This window comes from Spermophilus citellus, assembly GCF_964194105.1.
Source record: "Spermophilus citellus genome assembly, chromosome: 10".
Lineage (NCBI taxonomy): Eukaryota > Metazoa > Chordata > Mammalia > Rodentia > Sciuridae > Spermophilus > Spermophilus citellus.
In genome coordinates, this window is record NC_138197.1 from 102,728,619 (window position 1) to 102,756,384 (window position 27,766).

The 27,766-nt window shown below is 31.8% G+C and overlaps 1 protein-coding gene across 2 annotated transcripts; it reads right to left on the reverse strand.

Moving 5' to 3' along the window:
* SLC6A15 (solute carrier family 6 member 15) lies at window positions 1–27,435 on the reverse strand (the record flags this gene model as incomplete). 2 transcript variants are annotated; one of them, XM_081311207.1, is made up of 11 exons in its annotated part: window positions 1–459; window positions 1,576–1,738; window positions 6,141–6,300; window positions 8,648–8,840; window positions 10,536–10,728; window positions 10,830–11,071; window positions 14,400–14,510; window positions 21,376–21,557; window positions 22,616–22,742; window positions 23,085–23,242; window positions 27,147–27,435. In XM_081311207.1, 11 exons carry the CDS (start codon window positions 27,433–27,435, stop codon window positions 79–81), a joined length of 2,199 nt encoding a protein of 732 aa, XP_081167333.1. In that variant the 3' UTR covers window positions 1–78. The 2 variants fall into 2 exon arrangements, with proteins under 2 accessions (XP_081167333.1, XP_081167334.1); XM_081311208.1 differs by having other exon boundaries at window positions 8,648–8,836; window positions 10,532–10,728.
* Between the last annotated feature and the right edge of the window lie 331 nt (window positions 27,436–27,766).

Here is a 27,766-nt window from a genome sequence, read left to right on the forward strand (position 1 = left end):
GAAGCCTAATGCTTCTCTTAGTAGAGCCAATTTGTTCATTGATAAATGAACCAAGTACAGCCTGCTGATTCCATCCAGCTACAAGTCAGATTCTGGCATATCTGGCATATCTGGCATATCTGCCATCAAATAACCTATTCCATAACGTCCATTGGGAGCTGTATCCAGAGTTGGTGATCCACTCTGTTTTCGATAAATATTTTTACCAAAATTGGGAGATGACATTTCACTTGATATCTTTCCATGAATGAGGCTTGCATCATCTCCCTCTAAGTTTACAGGCTCTTTCAGGACCCTTCCTCTCTTATAGGTCACAGATGCTAAGTTACCAGAACTATCATCTATGAGGTTGCAGCGTCGAACAATGAAGACTACTGGGACGGGAAGTATTGCCAGGACCATTAGAGAGATACAGACAATCATACCCCAAGTTGGATAATTCAGAAATTCTTCAGATGCCTGTGAAAGTCAAAAGAAAAAAATTTCTTAATATTCTAATATGTACATACATCAAAAAAATAAATTTGTCTCAAGTTTGTAAGCAAAGAAATCTAGGCTAGGTTTGTGACTTGCTTGTGTGCTAGAAAAGTGTGGGAGTGACATTTGAAAACTTCCAAGACTAGACCCTAAAAGGCTTGCAATTTTTGCTTCTATTTCTTAGAGTGCTATCCTGAGCTCATGATGCTTTGAGAAAGGCAAGAAAGAAAGACCACTAAGAGAGCTGGCTCTTCAACCTGAACACAACTGTGTGAGTTAGCCAAGGAAAGATAAAAAAAAAAAAAATTTCCAGCTCACCCACGGAAGTGTAAGCACCAATAAATTACCATAGTTTTCAGTCATTAAGTTTTAGATTAGTTAGTAATAGATAACCTGTTGCATGTACCAAGTTATCTTTCAAAAATCTGAAAATTTAAAATTTCAAGCACATCTGGTGCCAAAGGTTTTAGTAACAATAGCAGGCTTGATCGTATCTCAGTTCTGACGTGGTTATTATTATATAATTATTGACCATACATAGTATAAGGACAGAGTTATCTTGGAAAAATAAGCACTCTGATTTTATAACAGTTAATACATATCTCATAATTATATCAATATGTAGTTAATCACCTTGAAAACAAATACAGAGATAGTCAATACTGATAGAAATCAATTACAACAATACTTTAAAATTTAGTTATTTAGATTATGTTTACCAAGCTAATGTGTATTTTCATTGTTGTATAATATCTGAGATACAATTTAATAAAACTATATAGAAAAAAATATTTCCAGATTAACATGTTTTCTGGAGTTAAAGCCTATCATTATTAGTTCATCAATGTTAAGATGAAAGCATTTGCTTCAACAAGGACAAGTCAGTGATTCCCATGTGCTAAAAAATAAATTCACAATGTCTTAAAAACAACCGCAGATGTTCAGGGCACCTAACATAAATCTTGAGATCCCTGAACAAAAAAAAGTAACATCATTAAACATCAAAAAATACAATGAAGAAAACAAAAGATGAAAATCTCTAAGGTGGCTTTTTATATACCTTTTCTTAAAACAAAACTTCTTTATTTTGTGTTTTACCTTATCTTCAATCCATGCATTATAGCCAGGAGGACTTAACCCCATGTTCACAATGCTAGCTATTAGTAATGACAATAACATTAGAGGAGAAATATATTTCCACATATAGTAGTAATATCTGCTGGGAGCAAAGCCCAGCATATCTTTTAGATCTTCTATAAACCTGAATAAAAAGAAAGTATTTAATTATTCCTCAAGTTAACATAGTTATACCAGAAAATGTGCACTATATCAATGTTTGACAGAGATTTAACTGTGAATGCCTTGTGACATGTACAATAAGTCAAAAATTCATATTAGAAGATGACTTATAAATTAAGAATATTTATAAAGTAAAATGAAACCAGTTAAGTACTTCAATTCTCATTCAGTGAAAACCCTCTTAAGCAAGTTATTGAAAAGACTCCTCCTATAGATAACTTTCTATTTTATGAGCACAACATGTGCTCAATACATGAAAAAATCCTTATATTATTTTCACGTAGTAATAACTCCTTGCTATTATCAGATATCCCTCATTAGCGTTCACATTTTCCTTATTAAAAATAAATAAAATAAAATCCTTTTCACAGTCTGCTTGAATTGAAAGAAGTTCCACATTGTATCTAGCTGATGTGTCTCTCAATTCCATGTTTAATTCTAAGTTTCTTCTCTCTTTTTGTTTCTTGCCATTTTCTGTTAAGTCAACTGTGTTCTTTGCCCCAAAGTCTACCAGTCTCCCCACAGTGTGGTTCACAAGTACATCTGACTCCCCATTTCTTCTAAAATATAGTTAGACCTAGAGACATGATTAGACATGGTGTTTTGTTGTTGTTGTTGCTTGTTTGTTTGTTTGGAATTTTTTAAGTCAAGTTACTGAGGTACAGGTTACCTAAAATAAAATTTACCCACAGTGTTTGATGGCAAGGCTGTCATGGCACAGAGCACAGAGCCACTATATAATACTCTGTTTCTCTTTATACAGCTAATAGTGAATTTTCTATAGACATTATGAATGTCTAAAACTAGTTCTTGGTAAATTCTTTACAGGGATCATAATAACAATGAATGTTTATAATTATCTGTGGTCACTATACTAGAATATCAGTTTGGCTAATTAAAAATAGATTGTTCTTTCCTTTAATATCATAGATTATTCAAACAACATCATATTGTTCCAGAAAGTCAGATTTTTCCCTGAGATATGATTTTGCTGTTTTATTTTTTGTTTTGTTTTGTTTTGGCATGAATGATCCTTTTTCTTTCTTTCTCTAAAATAATCTAGATTGGGGCCTGGTGCTGGCCATTATGCCTATTTTTCTGTGTGCTGAAAAACACTCAAAAACATTCAAATTGTCACTTACTTCAGATAATTTTCTTGAATTATAATTTTATATTTGGTCTGGCAAATGATTTTTATGTGTATGTGTATATATTTTGAGTTAGCTTTCCTTTTAACTATAATTCTATTTGTTTTTTAAATTTTTCCTTCTTTTTTATGTTTCTCTCTCTTTCTCTCTCTCTCTCTCTCTCTCTCTCTCTCTCTCTCTCTCTCTCTCTCTCTCTCTCTTTTTAGTTTGTTTGTTTTTTGGTTTTTGGTTTTTGGTTTTTGGAAGTACTGGGGATTGAACCTAGAAAAGCTCTACCAGTGAACTACATTCTCATCCCTTTATTTTTTTTATTTTAAGAAAGGATGTCTCTAAATAGCTCAGGCTGGTCTTAAACTTGGACTCCTCCTTCCTTAGCCTCCCAAGTAGCTGGGATTACAGTCATGTGCCACCACCTGACACTTCATTATTTCTTCTTTATTTAAAAATATATTCCTCTTGGATTGGAATTATAACTTGCCTGGCATGTGTGAAGCACTGGGTTTGAACCTCAGCACCATATAAAAATAAAATAAATAAAATTAAAACATTGTATCTATCTACAACTAAAAATATTAAAACATATATTCCTCTTTGCTATCACTTAATCTCACAGATTAACATTGTGCTTACAGTTTTATATTCCTTTTAATTTGTTATACATTTCTAAAGTGTTTTTATTTTATTCACAATTATTTCCTAAGTTCCAGCTCTCTGTTTCAAATCTTTCTTTTTGCTATCATTTTTTAAATTTTAAATAATTCTGATATTATGCTATCCTTTTATAGTATCTAGCAACTTTGAAAAATTACTTCAGTTTACTTTGAAATAGCACTGGTTTTTAATTAATTTTCCTTTGTGCCTTTTGTTATCTGCAGGGATAATCATTATACTCCTTTCCTTTTTTTTTCCTTAAAATAATTGTTCTTAACACTCAACCACCTTTGAATGAAATAAATTTTCTTGAATTTTTTGCAAAGAGAGATGAGTATATTTCCTCCTTTTCTGCAAAGTCATCAAAGATTGTTTTACAATGCCTTAAATCTACTACCTCTGCTCTCCACCTCATGTTTATCTTCACTTTCTTTTTTACATCACTCTATTAAATGAGGATTTTGATTCCATCACATTCTCTGCAGTGCAGCATTTGGTCTTGAAAGGAAACTTTAGTTTGTTAGTTTCAAGAGGTTTTGCTCCAGCATTGATGACTTTATTGCATTATATCCCTTTGCAATTCTTAAAATTAGAGCAAGGAGCCTATGACATTTCTCCCAGCTTAGGCATGTCTTCAGTTTAGCAGGGAACACTCAGCAGAGAAGAGCTGCCAATGACTGGGGAAGTATCAGAAACCCAGATGCATGACTCTGTGTCTTTCCCACTGATGTAATACCTCCCAAGTCCTGTGGATGAATTTTTTAAATAAAAAAAAAACTCTTGCCATAATTTTTGGCTCCAGATCATTCTCCTATTCATTTTCATTTTCTTCATATTTTTTCCTGATCATTAAATTGCAATGCTACAACATTTTCTTTTTCTGCATTTGAATTATTGGCTGTCTCAGACATTGAGGTTTTGATTGCCTACTTTCTCTCAATCCTGTCTGTAGAAATATAGGTAATAGTGGCAGAGGAAATTGAGCAGAACTGAGTTCTTAGAATTGTTGAAGGTGAACAGGAAAAATATAAAATTGCTCCAGAGTCATAAGGGAAGGGAAAGTAAGAATTTTATACTGCTCTTAAGACAAAATATGACCTTTGAAGATGGAGAGATCCTGACCATATAATAAGAGTACCTTCAGGTTTGTTACAAACTGCCAAAATGCCTTCTACATAACTGCATTATTTTGCATTCCCACCAGCAATGAGCAAGAGTTTCTGCTATTCCATATCCTCATCAGCATTTTGTGTTGTCAGTGGTATCTCAATATTGCTTTGATTTGCATTTCTCTGATGATATATAATATGGAACATCTTTTGATATGCTTATTTGCCATCCATACAGTATTTTTATAAAGTGTAAAGGTCAATGAACGTCACACAGCTCTATCATTGCTATTGCAATGATATAAGTATGTAATCATTAGATGTAGGCTTCCTGCCCTTCCTGGCCTGGAGCTTTTGACAATTGAAAAACTCATTTGATATCAGTTTAAGCTTTGTCACAACTCATTTGATATCAGTTTTATGTTCCTAATGTCAGTTAAGAAGATTCTGGTGTTCACTTAATATACATTCCTTCCTACTTTACACAGGCTTTGATAACCTGAAGATTTTCCCCTTCAGTTCATATATGTTAATTAGAGGCAATGAGTTTAAAATAATTTGGACACAGGCATAAAATAATATGTGTCTGGGGCCAGGGTTGTGGCTCAGTGGTAGAGCACTTGCCTAGATGTGTGAGGCACTGGTTTTGATCCCCTGCACCACATAAAAATAAATAAAATAATGGTATTGCATCCATCTGCAACTAAAAAAAAATTTAAAAAGAGAATGTGTCTTCTGAGATTAATCTGGTGCTTCATTTCACATCAATTATATATATATATATATATATATATATATATATATATATATATATATATATATATATTATATATATGTTTTACATAGTCCAGAGGTTTAGATATAAAGTGAATTCAAGTAATGTCTCCGTATGAATATGATGTTTGGGTACAACAAATTTTACATATATAACACAGGATATATCATTTACCAAAATCATCCTCCTAAATACAGCATTAGGACACAAACAGTCCTCCAATAATATAGTTTTGCACAATAATTGGGAGATAGGCTCTAGATTAAACAGAAATGGCTTTGCAACCCAGATTGGCCACTGTCCAGGAGTATGATGACCAAGTCACTAGGTCTGTAAACCTGATTTTCTTCATCTATGAAATGTGGATAACAAAGTAACTCAAAAGAACTTTTTCTTGGAACAATGACAACATTCCCTAGCTCTTGGGATTTAATCTGATAATCAGAATTAAATCAAAGCTCCAGACTTCTACATTATATTATATCTACACAATTCTAAATACTCACCTAAGAGAGGAATAAATATTACTAAAATTGTTGAATGAACAAAAGCCTGTAAAAGATTTGATTTTGTAAAGAATTTTCCCTCTATTCATTTCTCTACCCTTCTAAATGAATTATGTATTGATAATTGGTGTTTTCAAACTAGAGATGAAAAATGAAACCATAAAAAAATACTTACTTATCAATGCCATAAACAAAGCTTACAGCAATATTCTCCAGTATGACTACAATTAGCAGAGGCAATGTGGCAGAATAATCATCAAACATTGTAACAAAGTAATTTCCAGAGCGTTGCACAAATATTAGGCCAATACTAAATGCCAGAAGACAACAGATAACTGGAGGAAATGAATAAGTGGGAAAAAGAAATGAGCCCCCAATCAAAGACAAATCTTTTAACCTTCATTATTATTAGGTTTAAAGAATAATTTTCAACCTCCACAATTTGTTATAGGTAATACCTTTCCTGATACTATGGGATATGACAGATTAGGAGTTAGGCTACTTGGGATTAACCTGAGCAGTAATATTAATTCACTATAAAAAATTACTCATCTCCCCATGTCTGAGGAAACTCATTACCAAACACAAACAATATATAAGGCAAAATTGAGAGAAAATTTAAAAAGAATAAATTTCCCTATTCTAATTCTATTACTAATATCAAAGTGACCTTTAAGGTAGCATGCCCTTATAGGTCTTCTTATATTTACTAAAGTTCTACAGTTTTAAACTCATAAGGAGTCTAATGTGGCTTATCATAAGATTTAAAAACCCAGGTATTTTATACTGGATTGAAATATAGTTCCCTTTAAAATATAACTGGAAAAATCTAACCAGAACTTGCCTCACCACCAACTTACATTTATATCTTTATCTTGTCTGAACAGGTTAATTTGGAAACTAATGATGACAGGGTTGAGCAATCTGATTACCCAAATAATAACTAAGAAAAAACATCTAAATGGAGCTTTCACAGTAATATATAACAAACAGATACATAAACTTCTAAACAGTTACACTTAATGTAAAAACTTTGAGAGGCTTTTGGGAACCATACAATATTCCCAAATTCTTGTTAGACTCTTTATTCTCTTTCTCCTTTTCTTTCTTTCTTTCTTTCTTTTGTTGTTGTTGTTGTTGGTGGTGGTGGTGGTGGTCTTGGTGTTGGTGGAGATGTAAAGGAAAAGTTAATCACTGATTCCCTTATCTGAGTTATCTGAGTCATACTATACTAAAGAAGAAAAAACTTACCTAACAAAGATAATAAGGTAACAGTTCAGAGTAAATATAGCTTGAAGTATAAATATGACCCCAACAGATAGGAAATGGGAAAAAGAGTGCATTTCCCTTTGCTCTTTCCAAATGAGTCTTCCAGTGGGAATCCCCTGAATTCCCACTGTCCCTTGTGTTTCCCCCCTACATGTTACTTTTTCCTACATTTTACATGCTCCCAACTATAAGAAGGAATGGTTTGAGAGAAGATGGCAAAGACAAAGCTGTAAAGAAACTTTTTTAACCGATATCAGGCATGAAATTGATATTCAGAAGTACAAATGGCTTTCTGAGAGAAAATAAAGAAGTTTAAAGAAAAAAAGAAGTTTATCATTTTTGTTCAGTTAAGTGCAGGACTTATAAATGTTTAACAAACTGCTGAAATTAAATTGCTTTGCTCACACATACACATACACATGTGCACATATTCTTAAAGAAGCAAGTGATAAAGGTATATATCAGAGTTATTTACACATACATTATTACTAAATTGTTCAAAGCAAAAAAAGGTGGCCTTGGGAAATTTGTGCACCACTATCCAGCATTCAAAAATCACCTGTGTATCTTTTTACAATTTTATTCTACATCACTTGCCAGTACTGTTCCTTAATGGTCCCTTTATCTTAATTTATATGTTAACTAAAGCTAACCTCCAATGGCTAAGAAGGTGCATTCCCTTTCCAATTCAACTGCCATCTTTTTCTCTAAAGTTCTAGCTTCTTCTGAACTATTATAACATCTTCATTAATCTATCAGTATATTAAAATGATAAAAGATTTATTTAATCTCAATGATAGCACTATTGTGTTTGGAGAAAAGGATATTTTGTATATTTGTATCTGTCCTGTGATTTCTTTTATATTCTTTATGTTCCTCAAATACAAGGATAACACAGTACAGAACTGGTACTTTAATAATCATATTAATATTAAACATAATCATATTTATAACCATATTGATAAATTGTTTTATTTTCTACCTAGAGACATTAATTGCTAGTAAATTACAATTGTTACATGTGAGTACTGGATTTGGGCTTATCATTTTCGAATGATAAGCATTTTTGATTGAGGATTATTCAACCTGAATTATTCTAGTTATAATTATTTGACTTATATACAAAATAATCCATGGACCTTCCATGACTTTGTTCTAGTCTCAGTAATTCGTGTTAATGGCATTACTATTAATAAATAAAAATATAAATATTTATCAATGAAGAATTAAATATAACCTATACTAACCATATTCTTTATATAGTATGTAAGTATATATTAAAATTTTAAAATGTCAGTGGATATTAATAAAATCCAAAGCCTAACACTTTTCCTGTTCACATCTCTAAATCTCTCACCAAGAATAAAATGACCTCTATCAGTTTAATGAAAAGTCAAATGCATAAAAACTCACCAGTAAGAATTTCCTTCCTCACTTTGAAAGTATCCACAATGGGTGTGATGATCCCTTCAATGGTCCCAAACATGCTGCCAAGCCCTAAATTTATCAGCATGAGGAAAAACATCACTGACCAGAAGGGAGATGCAGGGAAATGTGTCATGGCTTCTGTGAAGGCGATAAAAGCTAAACCAGTACCCTGGACTGCCTGAAAAATACAGAAAAAAAATGCAATGTTAATACAGAGCAATATCACCTTGGAAAGGGAAGGGAAATATCTAAATAATAGCCAGGGGCTACTAGGAATAAGCTGACATAATTTAACTTGTTAGATCATGCTCTCCTTCTCAGATTTAATTAGATCAAGTAACCCAATAATGAAACTCTAATTTAGCAGAATTGCTAAACAGTGTATGCAATTACACTGTGATATAGTCTAGAGATTTCACAAGGATCCTGGAATGATATATTATATTAAATAATATATAGTAAATTGGGTTCTGTTAACCCATTATGTCCCATTGTCCCAGATATGGAATACCTATAAAAACTAAAAAATATATATCCTATGTAATTATAAAATACAGAATTAGTATAGTATATAATATGTAATATTATATAATAAGGATATAGTTATAATATTAACATATTGATATAATATATATAAGCTCTATATTATTACTTTCAAAAATTTCAACACACCTATATCAATTTCAATTTCATTAAAATACTTACAGAATTGAAAACTTGGTGTTTACTAGGTTAAAAATGTATGAATATGAGTAGTGATTTATTATCAGAGAAACATAAATACAAGTACATATGTACCTATATCTGGACAACAGCTTAGTATTGATCAATTAGTAGCTTTACCAACTGGTATGAAGAAAAAAAATAGACTATGAATACTAAACTGTTTTAAGTTAAAAAAGTGTGAATGTAAAATAAAAGAATATGAACAGAATAACTGGAAAATAAAAAGCCAATTTTCAATCTTAAAAGATAAATCCACTACATTTACCCTTTTCTACTTCTGATAGTCTCATCTCATTACCAAATATAAAAAAAAGTTGGTCCAGCAGAATGAAATGAAATTACTAGCAAATGTTAACATGAGTTTATTTCTGATAAACATCACAAATATTGAATTCTAAAATAACAACTTACTTTTAAGAAACTAAACCTATAGCCAAACTTTGAGTTGATTGTGTTATTTTATGAATACAACAGATAGATCAAGATTTTTTTAGAAACTTGCAAAAGCAAATTGGGATTTATGTTTCCTTATGAAATCCAATGTTATTATGTCAAAGGGGGCTTCATCTATAATCTCAAACATTATTCTTTATATCAGTCTCAAGTAGAGATAGTTATCTAAAGCCAGATGATAATGGCCAATTTTACCACCATGTCTTTATTTTTGACAATACAAGGAAACACTGAAAGCCAATACAAGGGTATTTATTACTGTTTACTAATCTCTTGCTTATTAAAATATGTAATAATGGCTGAGAGGAAAGACTATCCTGACTTGTTGAATATGGAGGTCATGGAAGGTATTCAGACAATGATTCAATGTATAGCAAATGAGTCATAATTCAAACTTGCTGTTAAAAACAAGAAAGCTATCAAACTACTCATCATCCTAGGATAAAAAAAGTCATTTTATTTATATTCACATTTTAAATTGCTCTGACTCAATCAATAAAATGGCTTTTTAAAATAAAGCAAATCTTCATGCTGTGAGAAAGTATGTTCTCTGCAATGAAGCATTTGAATTTTGAAACAGCATGATATTCTCTGGGCATTTTAAAGGCTATTTTTTCAGGAAAAAAAATCTGCTGGATAATGCACATTTTAACAGAATAATAATTATTTGATTGCTCAAACATGACCTACTAACTTTATTTAGCTCATCTTTGATTTGGCAGGAGTTGAGATGAAGAACCAAAAACTCCTCTTCTTTCACTTTCTGAATGATGTCATAAACTAAGTGATAATCTTCAGCAGTAATGCTAGAAAGGTTGATATGATGGGGAATAATATCCTGACTAATGTTTCCCATTTTCAAAAATTTTATGATCATCTCAGAATTTCTGAAAAATAGAACAACATGTGAATGAGCACGCAGGTTCTTTGCCACGTATTTTCTGTACAATTATGCCATCAAAAGCTAATGGAAATTAATTATCCATACTGTGCAATGCATTTCTCATTGACAACATTTGCTTTGAACCCCAGAACTGCAAACACCACCAATGTTGCCAGAACAGAAGTGAAAAAATTGATGAAAGACACCAGAACAGCATCAAAGTGGCAGTTGTTGTCTCTCTTGTTGTAGCTTGAAAAGGCAATGACGCCACCAAATCCCAGACCTAAGGCAAAGAACACCTGAGTAGCAGCTTCTCTCCACACCTTGGGCTCCAGCATTATTTCAAGCTGTTTGAAATTAAACAGAATAGAAATCAGCTACAAAATAATTAACTCATATGGCAGTAGTTCTATTTTTAAATAAATTACAATGACATTTATGCACCCAAAGGGTATTAAAATCTGGAGGATAATATGTTCTTAAGCAGAAATCTTTTCTTCTTTAGAGAAATAATCAAAGAATATGAATAGGAAAGACTATCAAGCCTTTACATGGAGGCTTTACTAACATCGAAATTCTTTACCTTATATAGGAATTTTAAGTATTTTACAGCAAATTATCACAGAAGCATATGAAAGAAAAATAAATTATCTTCAATTATTTCCCATTTGTCTTTTTTTTGCTTTCCAAAGCAAAATAAATCAATTACTAGTAAAGGTTAAATAATTATTTTACTAAATACTCTTCCATTCTGTGTCTTCTGGTGGAAATTTAGTGGTTGAAGCAGAAAGCAATCACCAACTTGGTAGAGTTGAACTATGTCAACGTTGTTTCAGAGTTTTCATTCAAAACTTTCCTGAAAGATTTTTCTTTGAGAATAGAAGAAATTCAACTATGCAATCTATAAGATACTCTTTCAGATACTCTTTCAGATCTGTGAACACATATTTTAAGTAACTATGGCTTTACTTCTTAGGTAACTATCAGATTATTTCAAAGACACAAACAAAACTTTTTAATAGACCAACTATTATTAGCTATAGTTGACATAGACCTCAATAGACATTTAAGTTCTATTTTAATAGTAACTAATGTTTAAATTGTACTTTTTACCTCTTTAGTGAAATTAACCCTATGAGAGCAGGGTCAAACGTGGTTAAGAAATGAACTCCACAGTTTCAGATCCTGATTCTGCCATTTAATGATTGAATAATAGTGAGATCTGAGTTTCAACCTCCTCAACAGAAAGATGGAAGTAACAAGACATGCATTACTACCACAGTACCTACCCTACTTTAAGTTCTCAATAACTGAAAACATATATAAACTATAGTGGCTGACACACTGATAGGCATCATATATAGCTTATCTTGTTTAAAATTCACAACAGCCCATGAAGTTGTGGTTACTATTATCTGATCTTTCAGAGGCCAGCAAAATGCCCTAAGATTTCACAGAAGTTTTGTGGTCGAAGTAAAATATGAAAATAGGTAAATTCCAAAAAGTCATGCTCTCTCAGGTGTTAGGATTTGTTGTTTCACTTAATTTTAGTCCTTATTATTTAAAAATTATTAAATATTCTTGTCAAGCATAATCATGATTATATTTATAATTTATGAGCGGTTAACTAAGATACATACAACATTCATTCACCATTTTGCATTACCAGTCTGAGAAATGCTGGTCAGACATGCAAGTGCCTGTCTCAATTTGGCCCACTAGATGGCAGGAAATACCTATTTACTAAAGGCAGTGTTCAGATTTCTTCGATTTAGTTCTTTCAAAGTATTTTGCATACTTAGGTACGTTTTTTACCCTACATAAACGTTATAAGTTAAAAGGTAATTTAAAACTACTATCATTTTTATATTAGCTATCATTTCCTACATGCTGACCTAATACAGCAACTCATTCAATAGTCAATGAAAAGTGAATTAAGAAAAAAAATAACATTTTAATAGTAATTCCTACTCCAGGCTAAAAATGTTAATTTATGCTGCATTTTTCAATTGTGGGGCCATGTAAAGGTCCTATATCAAATTCTAAAATATCTATTAAATCAAATGTTTAGAATTGTCACAAGAAATTGACAATTTAGAAAGCAGATAGATTCCAGAAATTCATAAAGAATTTGGTTGTTTCTAGCTCAGAAAATATTTTTTTTCCAATATTATAAATATAAATGTTTGGGGTCATTAAGTTTGGCTCATTTCAAGCAGATTTTAATTATAAATGTGGCTGAAATTTATAATTCTAGTTTCTCCCTGAGTACAGGTTCCAACAACTCTAAATTACACAGGACTTTTGAACTAGGCAAGAAAACCAGACACCAATGTCAGCATTTTTGCGACTACAGAGTAATATCAACTCAAAACCAGACACAGAGAGAACACAGCTGCGTTTAGCTCCTATCAAGGCAGCTGCCAGGAGACACAGAGAATTCCACAGAAGTGAATCCCTCCTGCCCAGTCGCAGCCCGTACAAGCTGTACATTAGCCGTTCAGATAAATTCCAACTTCTGAATGACTTTGGAAGCTGTCTTTGTACTGTCAGACCTTTATGTCTGCCTATGATAGCATCAGGAAATTCATAGTGAGGAGCCTTTCATTTTAGTGAATAACAAAAATCTGTGCTCCCCAAAATTTATTTTTGAAGGCCTGCCAAATCAAACTAACAAGTTATGATCAAATCCCCAAGTTCTGAATAACCAGTTTCCCTGTGCCTAGCACTGAGTTCAGCTCTACTAAGTTGAATGACAGCGTGAGTTCTAATAACTCTAGGAAGCCCAGTGAGAATTTTTTCTGAAATATATAAGCATTTATAAAAATTTCCAAGATAAGCACTACACATATTTTTTTTTCCAGGAGATACAAAAAACCACAAAACAAAACAAAAACTAAAAAAAAATTTAGATTTTCTATGAAACAATATTCTAGAATGTAGGGGGATGGGCATCTTTAAGGTAGGCCCATGGATTTCAGGTGATCTGCTAATCTCCTGAAACTCCAAGCAAATTAATATGCTCATTATGTTTGTATCTTCTGATAGCAATATACTATTGTTGGTTTTTCAAATGATTTCAGGACACAAAAAAGGCTAAGAACCACTGAAATAGAAAGGGAAGAATAAGTGAAGATTGAAAGGTTCTAGAATTTACTGTGAAAATTGGAAGTTAATTTTAAGAGAAGGATTTTTGAAGTTTAAATTCTGATCATCTTAGTCTAAAAGTAAAATGGGACCTTTATCATTGGAGATAGATAAATTTAATTATAGATATCTAAACATTTTAGTTTTGCTAGGATAGTTAACATAATTATAATTTAAAAGTCTAATGTAGTCTGTAGCAGTGGCACACACCTGTAATACCAGCTGCTTGGGAAGCTGAGGCAGGAGGATCACAGGTTCAAAGCCAGCCTCACCAACATAGAGATGCTCTAAGCAACTCAGCGAGACCCTGTCTCTAAATAAAATATGAAAAAAAAAAAGGAATGGGAATGCGGCTCATTGTTTAAGCACCTCTGAGTTCAATCCCTGGTACCAAAAATAATAAGGGGGAAAAAGCCTAATGTACATATGTTGGAAAAATTATCCCTGAAATGTAACTGTGGAAATATATTTAACAATATACATGAATCTTTCCTGATGATACACTTTAAATAGAAGTATGGCACATACCTTAGGGGTGAACATGTGGCGGATACCATCAGTTGAGCCATTTAAAAGGAGTGCTCTAGTTAGGAAGCATATAAGTACCACATATGGGAACAGAGAACTAAAATACATAATCTGCAAGAAAGAAAAATAAAATTATATGAGATTTACAAAAAAATTATTTTTACAGTTAAAACTGCTCTTCTTTTATATGTATTCAGAGTCACAGTTTCTATAACTAATCTTAATATTAATGACTTATAAAGACATCTTTTAGGAATAGATTATAGTCTTGATTCAGCCTTATCAAAGATCGTATTTGAGACATAATGAAAAATGCTAAAAGTTTATTTTTCATTTTTAAATGGTAGATAATATTTGCATGTGTTTATGGGATACAGTACAATAATTTAATACATGTATACACATGTATACATGTGTAAGCACCAAATAGGGACAACTAACTTGTTAGGAACCTTCAAATTCCTTTCTTCTAGTTAGTTTGAGATATATAATAAATTATTGTAAACTATAGTCACTCTATTGTGCTACAGAACACTAGGATTTATTCCTCCTAATTATATTTTGGAACCTGTTATTCAACCTCTCTCTACCCCTGTCCTCTCTCCCCATCTCAGCCTCTAGTGATCACCATCCTACTCTTGGTTTCTATGAGATGAACATCTTCAGTTTCCACATGAGTGAGAACGTGCAGTACTTATCTTTCTTGCCTGCTTATTTCAAATAAGATAGTATCCTCCAATTCCATCCACATTGTTGTAAATGATAGGATTTAATTCTGTTGGCTAAATGGCCAAATAGTTTGTGTGTGTGTGGTGTGTGTGTGTGTGTGTGTGTGTGTGTGTGTGTGTGTGTGTGTGAGAGAGAGAGAGAGAGAGAGAGAGAGAGAGAGAGAGAGAGAGCGCGCTTAAGGAAACTTTTACTTAATCTCTTTTGAATTAATAGTCCATAGATATAATACATCTGGAATAGTATTGATTCCTCATAATAGTTCACAAAACAAGCAACATTGACAACAAAAAACTAGGAAACTAATTCCTAAAAATGTCCTACTTCTATTTAAATTGTTCCTTTCTTTTAATCAAAGTTCCATTATAATTCTGATAAATTTTACAAAGTAGAGAATGGTCTCTACACTGTCTCCTATACAAACTGAACAACCAACCATGTAAAATTCCTACCTTCTGCTTCAGCAACTTTTCCCACTAAATTAAACAGTTCAGCAAATAGTTAATCACTTCAAAGGAAAGGTTCTCCCCAAACATTCTGCTACCTTGAAATCTCCGTAGGTCTAATAGGTCTCTAAAATGTTTCAGGTCTGGAAGCAAATTTCTCAATTTCCCAAAAGCTCTTCTCAACTATCTTCTTTCAGAAAATAGTCCGCCATCCATTCAGTTGCTGAAGCAAAACATCTAGAAGCAGTCCTGGACTATTTGTAATAGTCTTTCAACTGTTTTTTCCATGCTACCCTCGGGCTATATCATTCACTGCTTTTCACAGAGTTTCTAATACCACTGGAATTAAAGGCTCATTGCTCCCTCTGGATAGCAAAGCTGTGCACTAGAGAGCCTGCTGTCCATCTCTCTCCCCTGCTGAGCTTTGGTCCTTCAGACCTTTGTTGTCTTGTGGGTGTACTAAGTTTGTACCTTTCCCTCTTTTGCACCTAACTTGATCCTCTTTATTACTTAAATCTCATCTTTATCCTCTCCCATAACTCTTCCCTGACCACCCAAAATAAGGCCATGTATTTTTCTATTCTGTATCTCCCATGTGCCTTTCCCCTCTGCCCCAGGAAAGGTAATGATATAACCTTGTTTGGTTATTTTATGACAACACTTAGCACTGCTGAAATTGTTTACGTGTTCAATTATTTTCTGTACCCTCTCCTGGAATATAAGCTCTGTGAGGGCCAGGGTCTTTTCTATTCACTGCCATATCTCAAACAGCTGACATGCCATAGTTATATGCTATATATCTGTGGAAGGAAGGACTGTGGTTTGGGAGGCAGAAAGAATGGAGAAAAACTTCCATCACATAGCATGGCTCAGGTCAGGAAAGAGACTGAATTCGATATTTACTAAAAATGACATATAAGAAAAAGTATGACAGTAATTTGCATTTCCTGTATAGTTTTACCCATTTAATCATCACAATTAAACACGTGAAAGACCCAAAGAAAAATGTTATGTATAAGATCTCAGCATATTAAAAATCAAAATAATAAATAAAATATCTATATTTTACTTTAATTAGTTGTAAAAATACAGTTGTCCAATTATTATAGGTTGTTTTAATACTTTGATTATATTTCTTCACTTACATTTGTGGCTTTATTTTTCTTCCTGCTCACTTTTAATATCTTTTAAATTTATCATCTGTCTTGATTTCACTTGATTTAAAGCTATGCCCTTTATGATTCTTCTTCACAGTGTTTAAACATAGTCAAAAGCATGAATTCTCTTTTGTATAATATCTTAAACTTTTTTTTTTTTTTGGACAAAACTCCAATCTGCTACCTCATTAGTGACTTAAATGAATTCCATTAATCCCACTTATTTTGAAAGTAGAAATGAAGGTTACATAATAAAATAGTCTGAATAGGTAAATTATTTTTCCAAAAAATAAACTTTTTAAATTTTATATTTCTATTTTATTTTTTACTCTTAATTATTTTACATTTATATTTTACTTTTATATTTTTAGTAACATTTCAAAGTAGGCACTAAGGGAAGAAAAGTTTCCTCTTATATTTTTTCCAAGCTAATCAATTCCAACAAATCCTCAATATGTCCCTCTTCCCAATGGTTATAACCAATTGATCACCAAGTCCAATTGATTCTGCCACAGATATTGCACAGCTCTCTTTCCATCCTCAGTGACATGCCACTTTCATTCTGACAGTAGTTCCAGATTATCTTTCCTCCACATTCTGGCAGCTCCCCTCTGAATCTGAGAAATCCAATATTCATACTACTTCCAGCGTGAGCTTTCTAAAGATCTCATGGTGTCACTGACCTGCTAAAAATCCTCAAATATTCCACAGTTTTTGTTAAGTCAAAGCCCACTATTTTACCAATATCCATAAAATACCTCAATATCTGTAATCAACTTACATCTCATGGTTTGTTTCCCACAAACTGCACAAATTGTAGGTAAAAGTCACACAGGAGTACTCAGTAATCCTTGGGCTTTGAGCATGCTGTTTTCTCTGTCTACAGTGTTCTCTCTGAATTTTCTGAATGTCAAAATAGACAGCTGTACAATATCTTTAAAAATAGGATAAATTCAACCTTACTGGCTATATATAGCACAGACACATCTAAACATTTTATACATTGCTACCCAAAATTATTTTTTAAAATATTTGTTAGTTGTCAATGGACACAATGCCCTTATTTTATTTATTTGTTATGTGATGCTGAGAATGGAACCGTGCCCCACACATATGAGGCAAGTGCTTAACCACTGAGCCACAACCACAAGTCCCCAAAATTATTTTTATTATATGCATTATTGCCTAAAGTTCCTTTATCATACATACTACACACATTGTTACCTAAAATTGTATACATTGTTATTTTCACATTGTTAACTAAAATTATTTTGTGAATTTGTGATTTATTGCCCCTGTCACTGGAATAGAAATTCCATGAAAACAGAAACCTGCTTTATAAGTTTTTTATAAGTGTTTTTTATTAAGTGTTTAATAAATATTTGTTACACAAATCAGTGAAAGCCTGAATCATACCCCAGATGTCCAAAAGTGTGTACTTTTAGAACAGAGAGATGAAACAATGTAATATATTCCATTGGCTAATTTTTTAGATTCCCCTCAACCTTTTAGTTAAAACACTTCACAGCAAGTCTTTTAAGAAAATGGCAGGAAGATCTTGAGTTCAAAGCCAATCTCAGAAGATTAGCAAGTCACTTAGCAACTCAGCAAAACCCTATCTCTAAATAAAATATTTAAAAAGGGGGGGCTCTGAGAATATGGTTCAGTGGTTAAGCACCCTGGGGTTTCAATCCCTGGTACCAAAAATAAATAAATAAATAAAGAGTTTAGCAATCAAAATATTGTAAAAAATAATTTTGTTTTGCTGAACTCTCAAAAAAACTAGAAAACATAATAAACTAGTTTTTCTTTACATTTTATCTTCCTTTTCCTTTATTATAAAAACACCCTCAGAAAGAATCATTATTTATGAGGATTTTGTCACCATTTATTGGCTATTTAATTCTGGACAATTATTTATTCCTTCCAAGTTTGTCAACTTTGTGATAAAACGAGGATAAAAAAATTCAACTCATGACGGATAGATACAATGAGCTAATATATGCAAAATATTTAACACAGTTCTGGCAGTAACTGCAAAGCAGTACTGGTAGAAAACATTATTTTGGAAGTAACCTTAGAGGTTCTCATTTCTGTACTTTCTCTTTGAGTAGGAGACCCCTTAACAGACGCTGCCATGAGGAGACAGTGTAGCCTCTGATCAATGATGCTGAGCTCTACCACTGAGGAACTGATTTGTTAGGAGGCCTCACTCCTGAAAAGAACTCCCCCACCCTCCATGATCCCCATATTGGATCATAGTTCTGTTCTCCGTATCCACACAGAACAACCTTATTCTTCTTTCGGTTTGACTATAAAGAAGATTGTGATCCCAGAGCAACTATTTCCCCACTCTATAATGAAGGGAAAAATAAGATTTCAATTAAACCCAGTAGATGTGGCTCAGCTGTGGTGTGTCTATCTGACCCAAAGGATAATGACACTATCACACCCCTTTTAAATCATGCAGCTTCCAATTAGCATGTGAGCATATGTGTTGCACGTGAGTTCTGATGAAGCATATCACAAGCTAACTCATGTTTTTCTTTTAGTTGCTAAATTCTCTGTGAAAGTTTTGCACATACAACATTTACACCATATTTCTTTACTCTGTACTGGTGTAACTTTATTTGGAGGGTTTTTTCAGGGGGTGTAGGGCAAATACAGAACTTTATATATATACATACATATATAAATGTAAATGTATATATATATATATACACACACATATATATATACACATATATATATGTATATATATTCCTCATAATTTTAATTTTATTATATTATCACCTTGTTCCAGATTGAGAAATTATAATAATTTTTCATATTATTGATCATATTACTTATGGTTAGCTTTCTTCCCATCTGGACTATTAAATTCTTTCTTTAGATTTTACCCCAATGCCACTGTCTTCCCGAGCCTTCTCATCAAAACAACAAATTGTATGTACTATATACATTGTTATATTTCATTTGATATATTACATGACATTAGGAAAAAAAAACAACAATATTGCTGAAGAAATTTCAAATGATCTCCTCACAAAAAAACGTTAAAAATTTTAGGTGACAGATATGTTAATTAGTTTGATTAAATCTTTCCACATTATGCTCAAAAATCATAATACTAACTTTATACCCCATATATATACACAACTTTGTCAATATGTAATAAAAAATTAAATAAGAACTATTTTTTAAAAAATGAGCAGCTCGTTGGTGATAAGATAAACATTAAGAAAAAAAGGAACAAACTTTGGTAGTAAAAGAACTTGAAAACAATGATTTTTTAACATCTGGTTCATCCAATTGGTTCTCTTTTTATACATGCTTATCTTAGGAATCATTTAAATGTGGTCAGATCTGGATTCAATTCTATTCCTTTATTTATAATATAACTGTAATGTGACTCTGACATAGAACACATTATTTGTACTTACTTAAACATTAAATACAATAACAGTTTTGAAAGATCTAAAGATATTCAGATGTGTTATGCATTGTATTTACTGCTTCAATGGCAAAATAGCATAAAGTTTCCAGTGAGAAGATAAATGCAAAATGAACTATGATTTATAAGTTAAAAAGTCATAATTATTTCAATTGAAAATAACAAGAAGCAAAGATGAATTAGATAGACTTCTGACCCTGAAAAGTTCACTAACTAGTAATTTCAAACATCAGAACGATGGGCATTTTAGCATTATTATCACTGAACACAGGTTCTGGATTTAGACAGATTTGTGCCATGAAACTTTGGGCAAGTTACCTAATTTCTGTAAAATGGGCCTGAAAAATAGCAATTACTTCTGAGAATTACTTATATAATTATAAAATATAACAAGTAGTTATCCCAGTGCCCAGAGCAAAATAAACATGTACTAAATAGTGACTTCTATTATTGTTTTTGCACAAATTGTTTTCTTTACCAACATATTATTATTGTTGGTATTATTATTGTTATTATTAACAACTAATGTTACTATTACTATTTCCACTCCTACTAATAAATGATGGTGAGTTACCCTGAAAAAAGATACATGCATCCTGTAGAACAGCAACAACAAGCCAAGCCATCTAGAATTCACTTAAGGTATTTTCAACTACAGCTTCTTCAAATTTTCAATTTGTCCTGGTAGACAAGCTCTTAATTCTTTTATATGACTCTGAATTCCCTGTTATTATCAAAACTACATAATTGATGTTTAGAACTTTAAGAAACATTCCATACTACATAATTTTAAAATTCATTATGCAACGATTCATTAGAATCCCTACAGAAGAGAAATGCATGATATAAAACAGAATAAATGCATTATTCATTACACTACTTTCCCCAGTTTCCAAGATTGGAACTAAATGGTAATGAGAAAATTGAAACATAATGGCCAACTGAATAAATAACAACAATGACAAAAATAAAGGTCTTTTACGTATGGACAAAAATTTTGAAGATTTTGCTGAAATAAATTTCACTATAAAATACTTATATCTTTATTTATGTCCTTTCCTAAACACATTTTCAAAAGCGTTTTTCCACCAGTCTTTACCTAGAATAAAATGCTATCCAAATTTGTGACAACTCGGGGTGGGAAGTAAGGGAATGGTGCTTAGTAGAATCAGGAGTGGCTCTAACATACTAACTTTTCCAGAAGACTGGATGCCTTTGATCATTGCCAAACAAACCATGACCCAGGCAGCCAGCAAGCAGACAGTCATCTTCCAGTTCAAGCCCCCACTTTCAGAAATGGAACTGGAAATATTCAGGGCTTCTCTGTACCAGTAGTAGGTGGTAGCAGAACTTTTTTCACATTCTGGCTCTATCACTATAGAAAGAAAGGTAACACAAGAAATCATTTCAGATTATATAGAGAAATGAGTCCATTTTTTTTTTCAGTAAGCCTGCAAATCCATTCTCTAGAAAATTACTGCTATTGTACACCAGCATTTAAATTCATAGGAAGGATAAAAAACTGAACAATGCAAAAAATTGGAAAACAAAATGACATCTGTCCTCCTTGATATTTCCTATTATGAAGTTCTGAAGTGAGAATATGTGAGATTCCTATCAAAATAATTAAAACAAATTAGGTATGTTGCACCTATCACTCGCATAATGATCTGATTGATATCCTTGGGTAGTACTGTCACCACAACTCTAGCTATTAGCCACACACTTTTGAAATGAAGCTAGCCTAAAGCAATATGTGCTTTAAATTCAAACTGTATTTCAGACTTCATATGTGAAAATTTTAAATTATTATGTTAATAATACTTATATTAATTATATGTTAAAAGCATAATATTTAGAATAATTGGAATAAATAAAATATTACTTTTCATATTTCTTATATGTGGCTACTAGAAAATTTTAAGCTACATACATGAGTTCTATTATACAAGATATTGTTCTTTATATTCTTGGGTTTTTGTTTTTGTTTGTTTTTTTTTTTATGATGAGAAACCTACCAAAAAATAGAACCAAAGATGTAAAGGCATTACTATAGTTCACATTCATATTTATGCCACTTTTTTGTAGGTTTTAATAAAGATGTAAGGTATCAATCAGGGTACCCAATAAAAAAGGCTCAACATTTATAAGTGAATATTTAACCTTAAATGTTTAAATATTTAACCTTAAAATATTTAACCTTAATGACACAGGACAAGTAAAATAAGTTGGAAAGAGTCAGTAAAATCAGATGATAACAAAAGACTCTCTCTCTGAATATGCCAATCCAGAAAAAGAAGGAAGTCTGTCATGATGATAATTTTGAAAGATTTTTCCACATAATTTTCAAAAGGCAAAAAATAATTTTGAAAATGTGTGCTTTAAAAACTCTTAGAATCTTTAAATACAAACACTACATTGCACATGTCTTACAAGTATGTGAAGCATTTTTCACCAAAGGACACTGATCCCAAGGTAGAGGTTGCTGAAAAGATTGAGAAAAGTAAAACAGAGTCCAGCCAATGATGACGTTGTAGTAAAGAGCCACAAAATAGCATACCTGCAAAATGAAATAATATGATTGCATTAAATCTCTCCCATGCCTCATCCTTTAAAAAGAGATGTAATACATAAAACTCCATTTAACATTTTAAAAATTCTCCTCATTTTATTTTTTATTTGAAATACATTATATTTTCTTAAAAGTCAATGACACTTGAAGGCATTAAAGCATGCATTATTGAGATTGAGCTACATTAATATTTACAGTCCATCTTATCTATTAGTCTATACTCCAGTAATGTTCTTAAAACCTAATTAAATGCACTCTGAGGTTTCATTTAGATATGAATTATATCATTCAAAACCCTGAAAATATTACATACACCACCAGAACACTTACTACACAACTTGCAAATCCAATTCCACCCAGTTTGGGGCTTATGTAGTTCCACACACCAATGCTGCCTCGCCGAATTCTTTGACCCACAGAAAGTTCCAGGAAAAAAAGGGGAATACCTATTACCAGAAGTAGTATTAAATATGGTAAAAGATATGCACCTACAGAGACAAGAACAAATAAAACAGATTATATTTTTAATAGTCACAGTAGAGAACAAATTAATTCTATTACATGAAAGACAATATTTGAGCTTAAGTTATAATTATAGATGACATTAAAGAAAATTTAATTTTATTACTTTAAACTTTCAAAATTTTTAAACCTGGATTTGACTTCTACAAAAACTTTTTGATAAAATAATTATGATAAAAGGCTATTAATTGTTTATTTTTTTGGCTAGGGTAAAATGGCTTCTTCATTTTCCAATTAAATAATTCATTCTTTAAAATCAACTCAATTTAAAATCACCTAAAAATGTGGGAGAAATCTCATGTAAAGAGAAGAGAGACATATAGAACAGAGGAAGGGGACTAGAAGGAGAAAAGAGGGGAAAAAAGGGGAGGTACTGGGGAAAGAAACTGATGATATTGTATTGCTACACTTTGTTCATGTACAAATCTGTAACAAGGAATCCCACTATTGTGTATAATTACAATGCACTATGTTTTTAAATGGAGGTAAATCAAAAAGTAATTGTTTTCTGGAGTAGATTTTACAAATTCCTAGAAAGCTTCATATAATGTTTATAAAGTCATTTATTAATAGCTATATAAACTGATTTAAATCATATATTCCCAATCTGAAAAACTGGAGTGAATGAGATTTTATGTGTATTAAAAGTGACTTTTTGTTTTCCAAACACAGTAATATCACAGAATAAAAAAACGACTGCCTAATCTGAAATTTTAAAAAAAATGACAAAATGACTTCTACCAGGGTCAAATGTCATTTTTCTCATATACATTACATAAAAAAGCACATGTCAGGAAAAAAATTTTCCCTCAAATCTGTAAGAAGGGCACAAGTAATTGAAGAACTGAAATAGTTGATGTCTATTATAAAAATGCCTGTCCCAGGAAGAGAGAACTATTTTCCATTTAAGTTTCAAGTGAAGACATATGACTAGTGATTTTAAAATATAATGAATGATTTGTCAATATTAATATTAGATCCAATTAATTATATAAACAAGTTAATCATGAAACCTGTACTCATTTCCACATGAGAAAAACATGCAAATTATTAATAAATACCTTTAAATTGGACTTTTTACATTCATATTTCTTAAGTGTGGTCCAACTATAGTCTGTTAAGTGTAGCAGGAAGGCCTTTAATTGATGGTACTAATTCTCATTTTTATGAGGTCATTTATTATATATCCCATATTTTTAAAAATGTGTTTAATGTTATTTAATAGATTTTGGAAGAATTCAGATTGTTCTGGCAATCTGAATATCTTCCAAAGAAGAAGTAAATAGTAATAGATTATTTTCAAATTAATTATCTCAGTATCTATACATCTCTTCAGTGATAACTTTATATAGTAATTCCCCCTAATACAGTGGTTGATACATAATTTCTACCTCCCTATTAATCTCAATCTTTCAGATTTTAGTTGACTCTACAAAGGGTAATATAAGTTAAAGCATGATGCCTGAACTTACAAAATAAAATTACCTAAATTCTAATTCTAAAATAATGAGTAACATTCAGGGGCTCCTGACTGGAACATATTTCCCAAAGGACTGAAAATGAATTTCAACACCAGGATCAAACTTTAAGATAGTGAATGAATTTATGAACATGTGAACAGCTAAGGAAAATAAAAGAAAGAGAGAGAGACTTAAGACTGGACTCATTGGGAATCTTTCCTGTTATGTGTACAGGATATGCTACTATATACATAACCCTTTCCTATAACTCAAAAGATTCTAACTTTAGTCTCATATTTAAAAGTCATAACTAAAATATAATATTTACTATTAAAGAACTCACTATTTTCCAGGCACATTTCTAAGACCATTACATATAGTTATTTCTTCCTTACAAGAATCCAGTGAGCAAGTACAAGTATTAACCCCATTTAACTCATGTGGTAACTCGTGAAAGGTCACATAGTGCCAAACATGGAAAACAACCAAAGTGACTTCAAAATAAGATCGAGTTATTTTCTATATAGCACTTACTAAGCTTAATCACTGTGGTTGAAGTATGATATCTTCAGATAAATTAACTTATTTGGGGATCTATTATTTTTTCCTGTTGTTCGTAAAGTGCCTCAAATTATTAATGAATAAGATTTTTGTAGCCTCAGGCTCTTGGGCTAAATGACTGTGAAACCTCAGTACTATACTACATGCTGAGTGTAACCTTTAGTCCTCTAATGCCATCTTAAATTATAAAACCTCTTGTTTTATTATACATGCAATGCAGCTCTCAAGTCTTTGTGTTCAGAAGGTAGAAAGCAACACTACAAAATACAGAGGTATTTTCACATTTTTACATATGGAAATAAAATGGAAGATCCATGTTTGCTAATAACAAATTACTAAATATGAAATCTCTTAAAACGCCCAATCAAGATAGATTGGAATGCACAATCTGACTTTTCAGTCAAGACAGCTTTCTTCCTTAGTATAGCTAGTAGTTCTCCAAAGAAAAAGATCTCAAAATCAGAATTTGTCTTCTGCCAGTCCTGGAAAATTGAATAAATTTTGAGAAACAAAAATTTAAGTTTTGTATGGTTGCTTATAGTTGATTTGATAATTTAAGTCTTATGTGATGCTAGTGACCAGCTGAGGAGACGACAGCTCTCAGTGATTGATGGGTGATGCATCAGGACTTTAGTATTAATTCTTACCTATCAGAAGATTTGTCAGATAAGCTACTTTTCCCAAGCCTCTTGTTTTGTACCTGGATGAATTAACCAGCTTAAATATATTTTGTTACTATAAAACCTTAGCTTTTTATCTGTTACTAAGGGAAAAAAATTCACATACAAAAGTTTATTTTATTTAATTTGATGCAGCATTTGTAGATTAAGATTTCAACTACATTTTTTTTTGTCCAATCAAAAAAATTATCATAGGCTTGAATCAAATAGTGTCTATTCTTTGTGTGATGATATGTATAACTTATGGGATATTCGGGATTTAGTCATACTTATTTTAACAGCTTTCATGTATATAGATAATAAAATTTCAATCCACATGTTACTTAATTTAACATTCTGTTTGATATTGATGTGCTAAAAAATTAATTTCATACATCAACAATTTCTTCCTCTGTTTAGATTTTTTTTCCTAGATTTCGAAGACAATATCTACTAAGGAAGTCTGGATGATTATATGCACAAAAACAAATAGCAGGAATATCAATGATGGTTCAGTAATTTTTGCTTAAAATTAAAAATACTCATGTATTTAAATTGACTATTAAAAATAAAAAAACAAATTGACTATTGTTTTAAAAACTATAGAATTATAAACCAAAGATCTAAGATCTTTAAGGATGAAGAAGACTGGCATTATATTAATTATCTGGTGCCATTCCTTCTACTGGCTCTAAAAGTCCTGGTCAGCATTTAAAGACCATATTCATTCCACATTGCATGTCAGTTTTGCTTTATAAAGAGTGAGGCAAATTAAAATTCAGAGTTAATGAGTCCATAGGGAGAAAATTCTCTCTGCCTTCCTTCACCAATGTTGGCTTATGTCAGAAACTTTAGGTTGTTCTCAAAGGGAATAAATGACAGGCACAATGGATGTAACATTTGTTAGAAAAGTTCCAGTCAGAAATCCAGAGATGTTTATAACATTCACAGAAAGAATTTGAGAATGTGTTACCCTTAAGCATTCCCTAAGTATTTGTAGCAAGCCAATCTGTTCCTATGGAAACCTAATCTGAAAACAGAGCTGGGCTCACTTCCCACAAATGGGTCTCCCTAGCTTTGCAATGGAATTCATAGTTTCAAAAATACTGAGACTAACAATGGGAGCTATTTGAAATAATCAAATGCAATTTACTACTTCAGTACTTTATCACTTAAAACAAAGAACTTACCACCTCCATTCTTCTGACAGAGGTATGGGAATCTCCACACATTCCCCAAACCTACAGAAAATCCAACTTGAGCCAGGATGTATTGGAGTTTACTGTTCCAAGCTGGTCTTTCATCTTCAGCTTCAGATCCTTCTTCAACTTCTAAATCTTTCTCCTCTTGGACATCAACAATTAGTTCACTCTTCTTAAAAGCATCATCCACAGAGTCTTCATTGGAAAGAAGGTCTTTGACAGACTCAATAACCTCATCGTCTAATTCTCTTTTTACCACCTTGCTATTTTTAGGCATTGGAAAATACGAGAAGTATTATTTTTAAAAACTCCCTTATGGCAAATGTGTTAATTCTCTTTTTTAAAAAATGTTACTTGATATGAAGTAAAGACTTAGGAGAATATCAAATAAATCCTTGATTCAAGGTGATAAAGTCTTATGAATCCTGGATCTGTTATGTCCAATATTCTGTAGATACCTGTAAAATTGTAAGTTGAAAATTGATCATATTCAATGATGAAAAAATTACAAATACTGAATCACTACCCTTTCTTGTTCATATTTACAATGGAAACTCTTTCTTTAGAGTATAAAAATATGATTATCCCTGCCTTTCAGAGCTTAATAT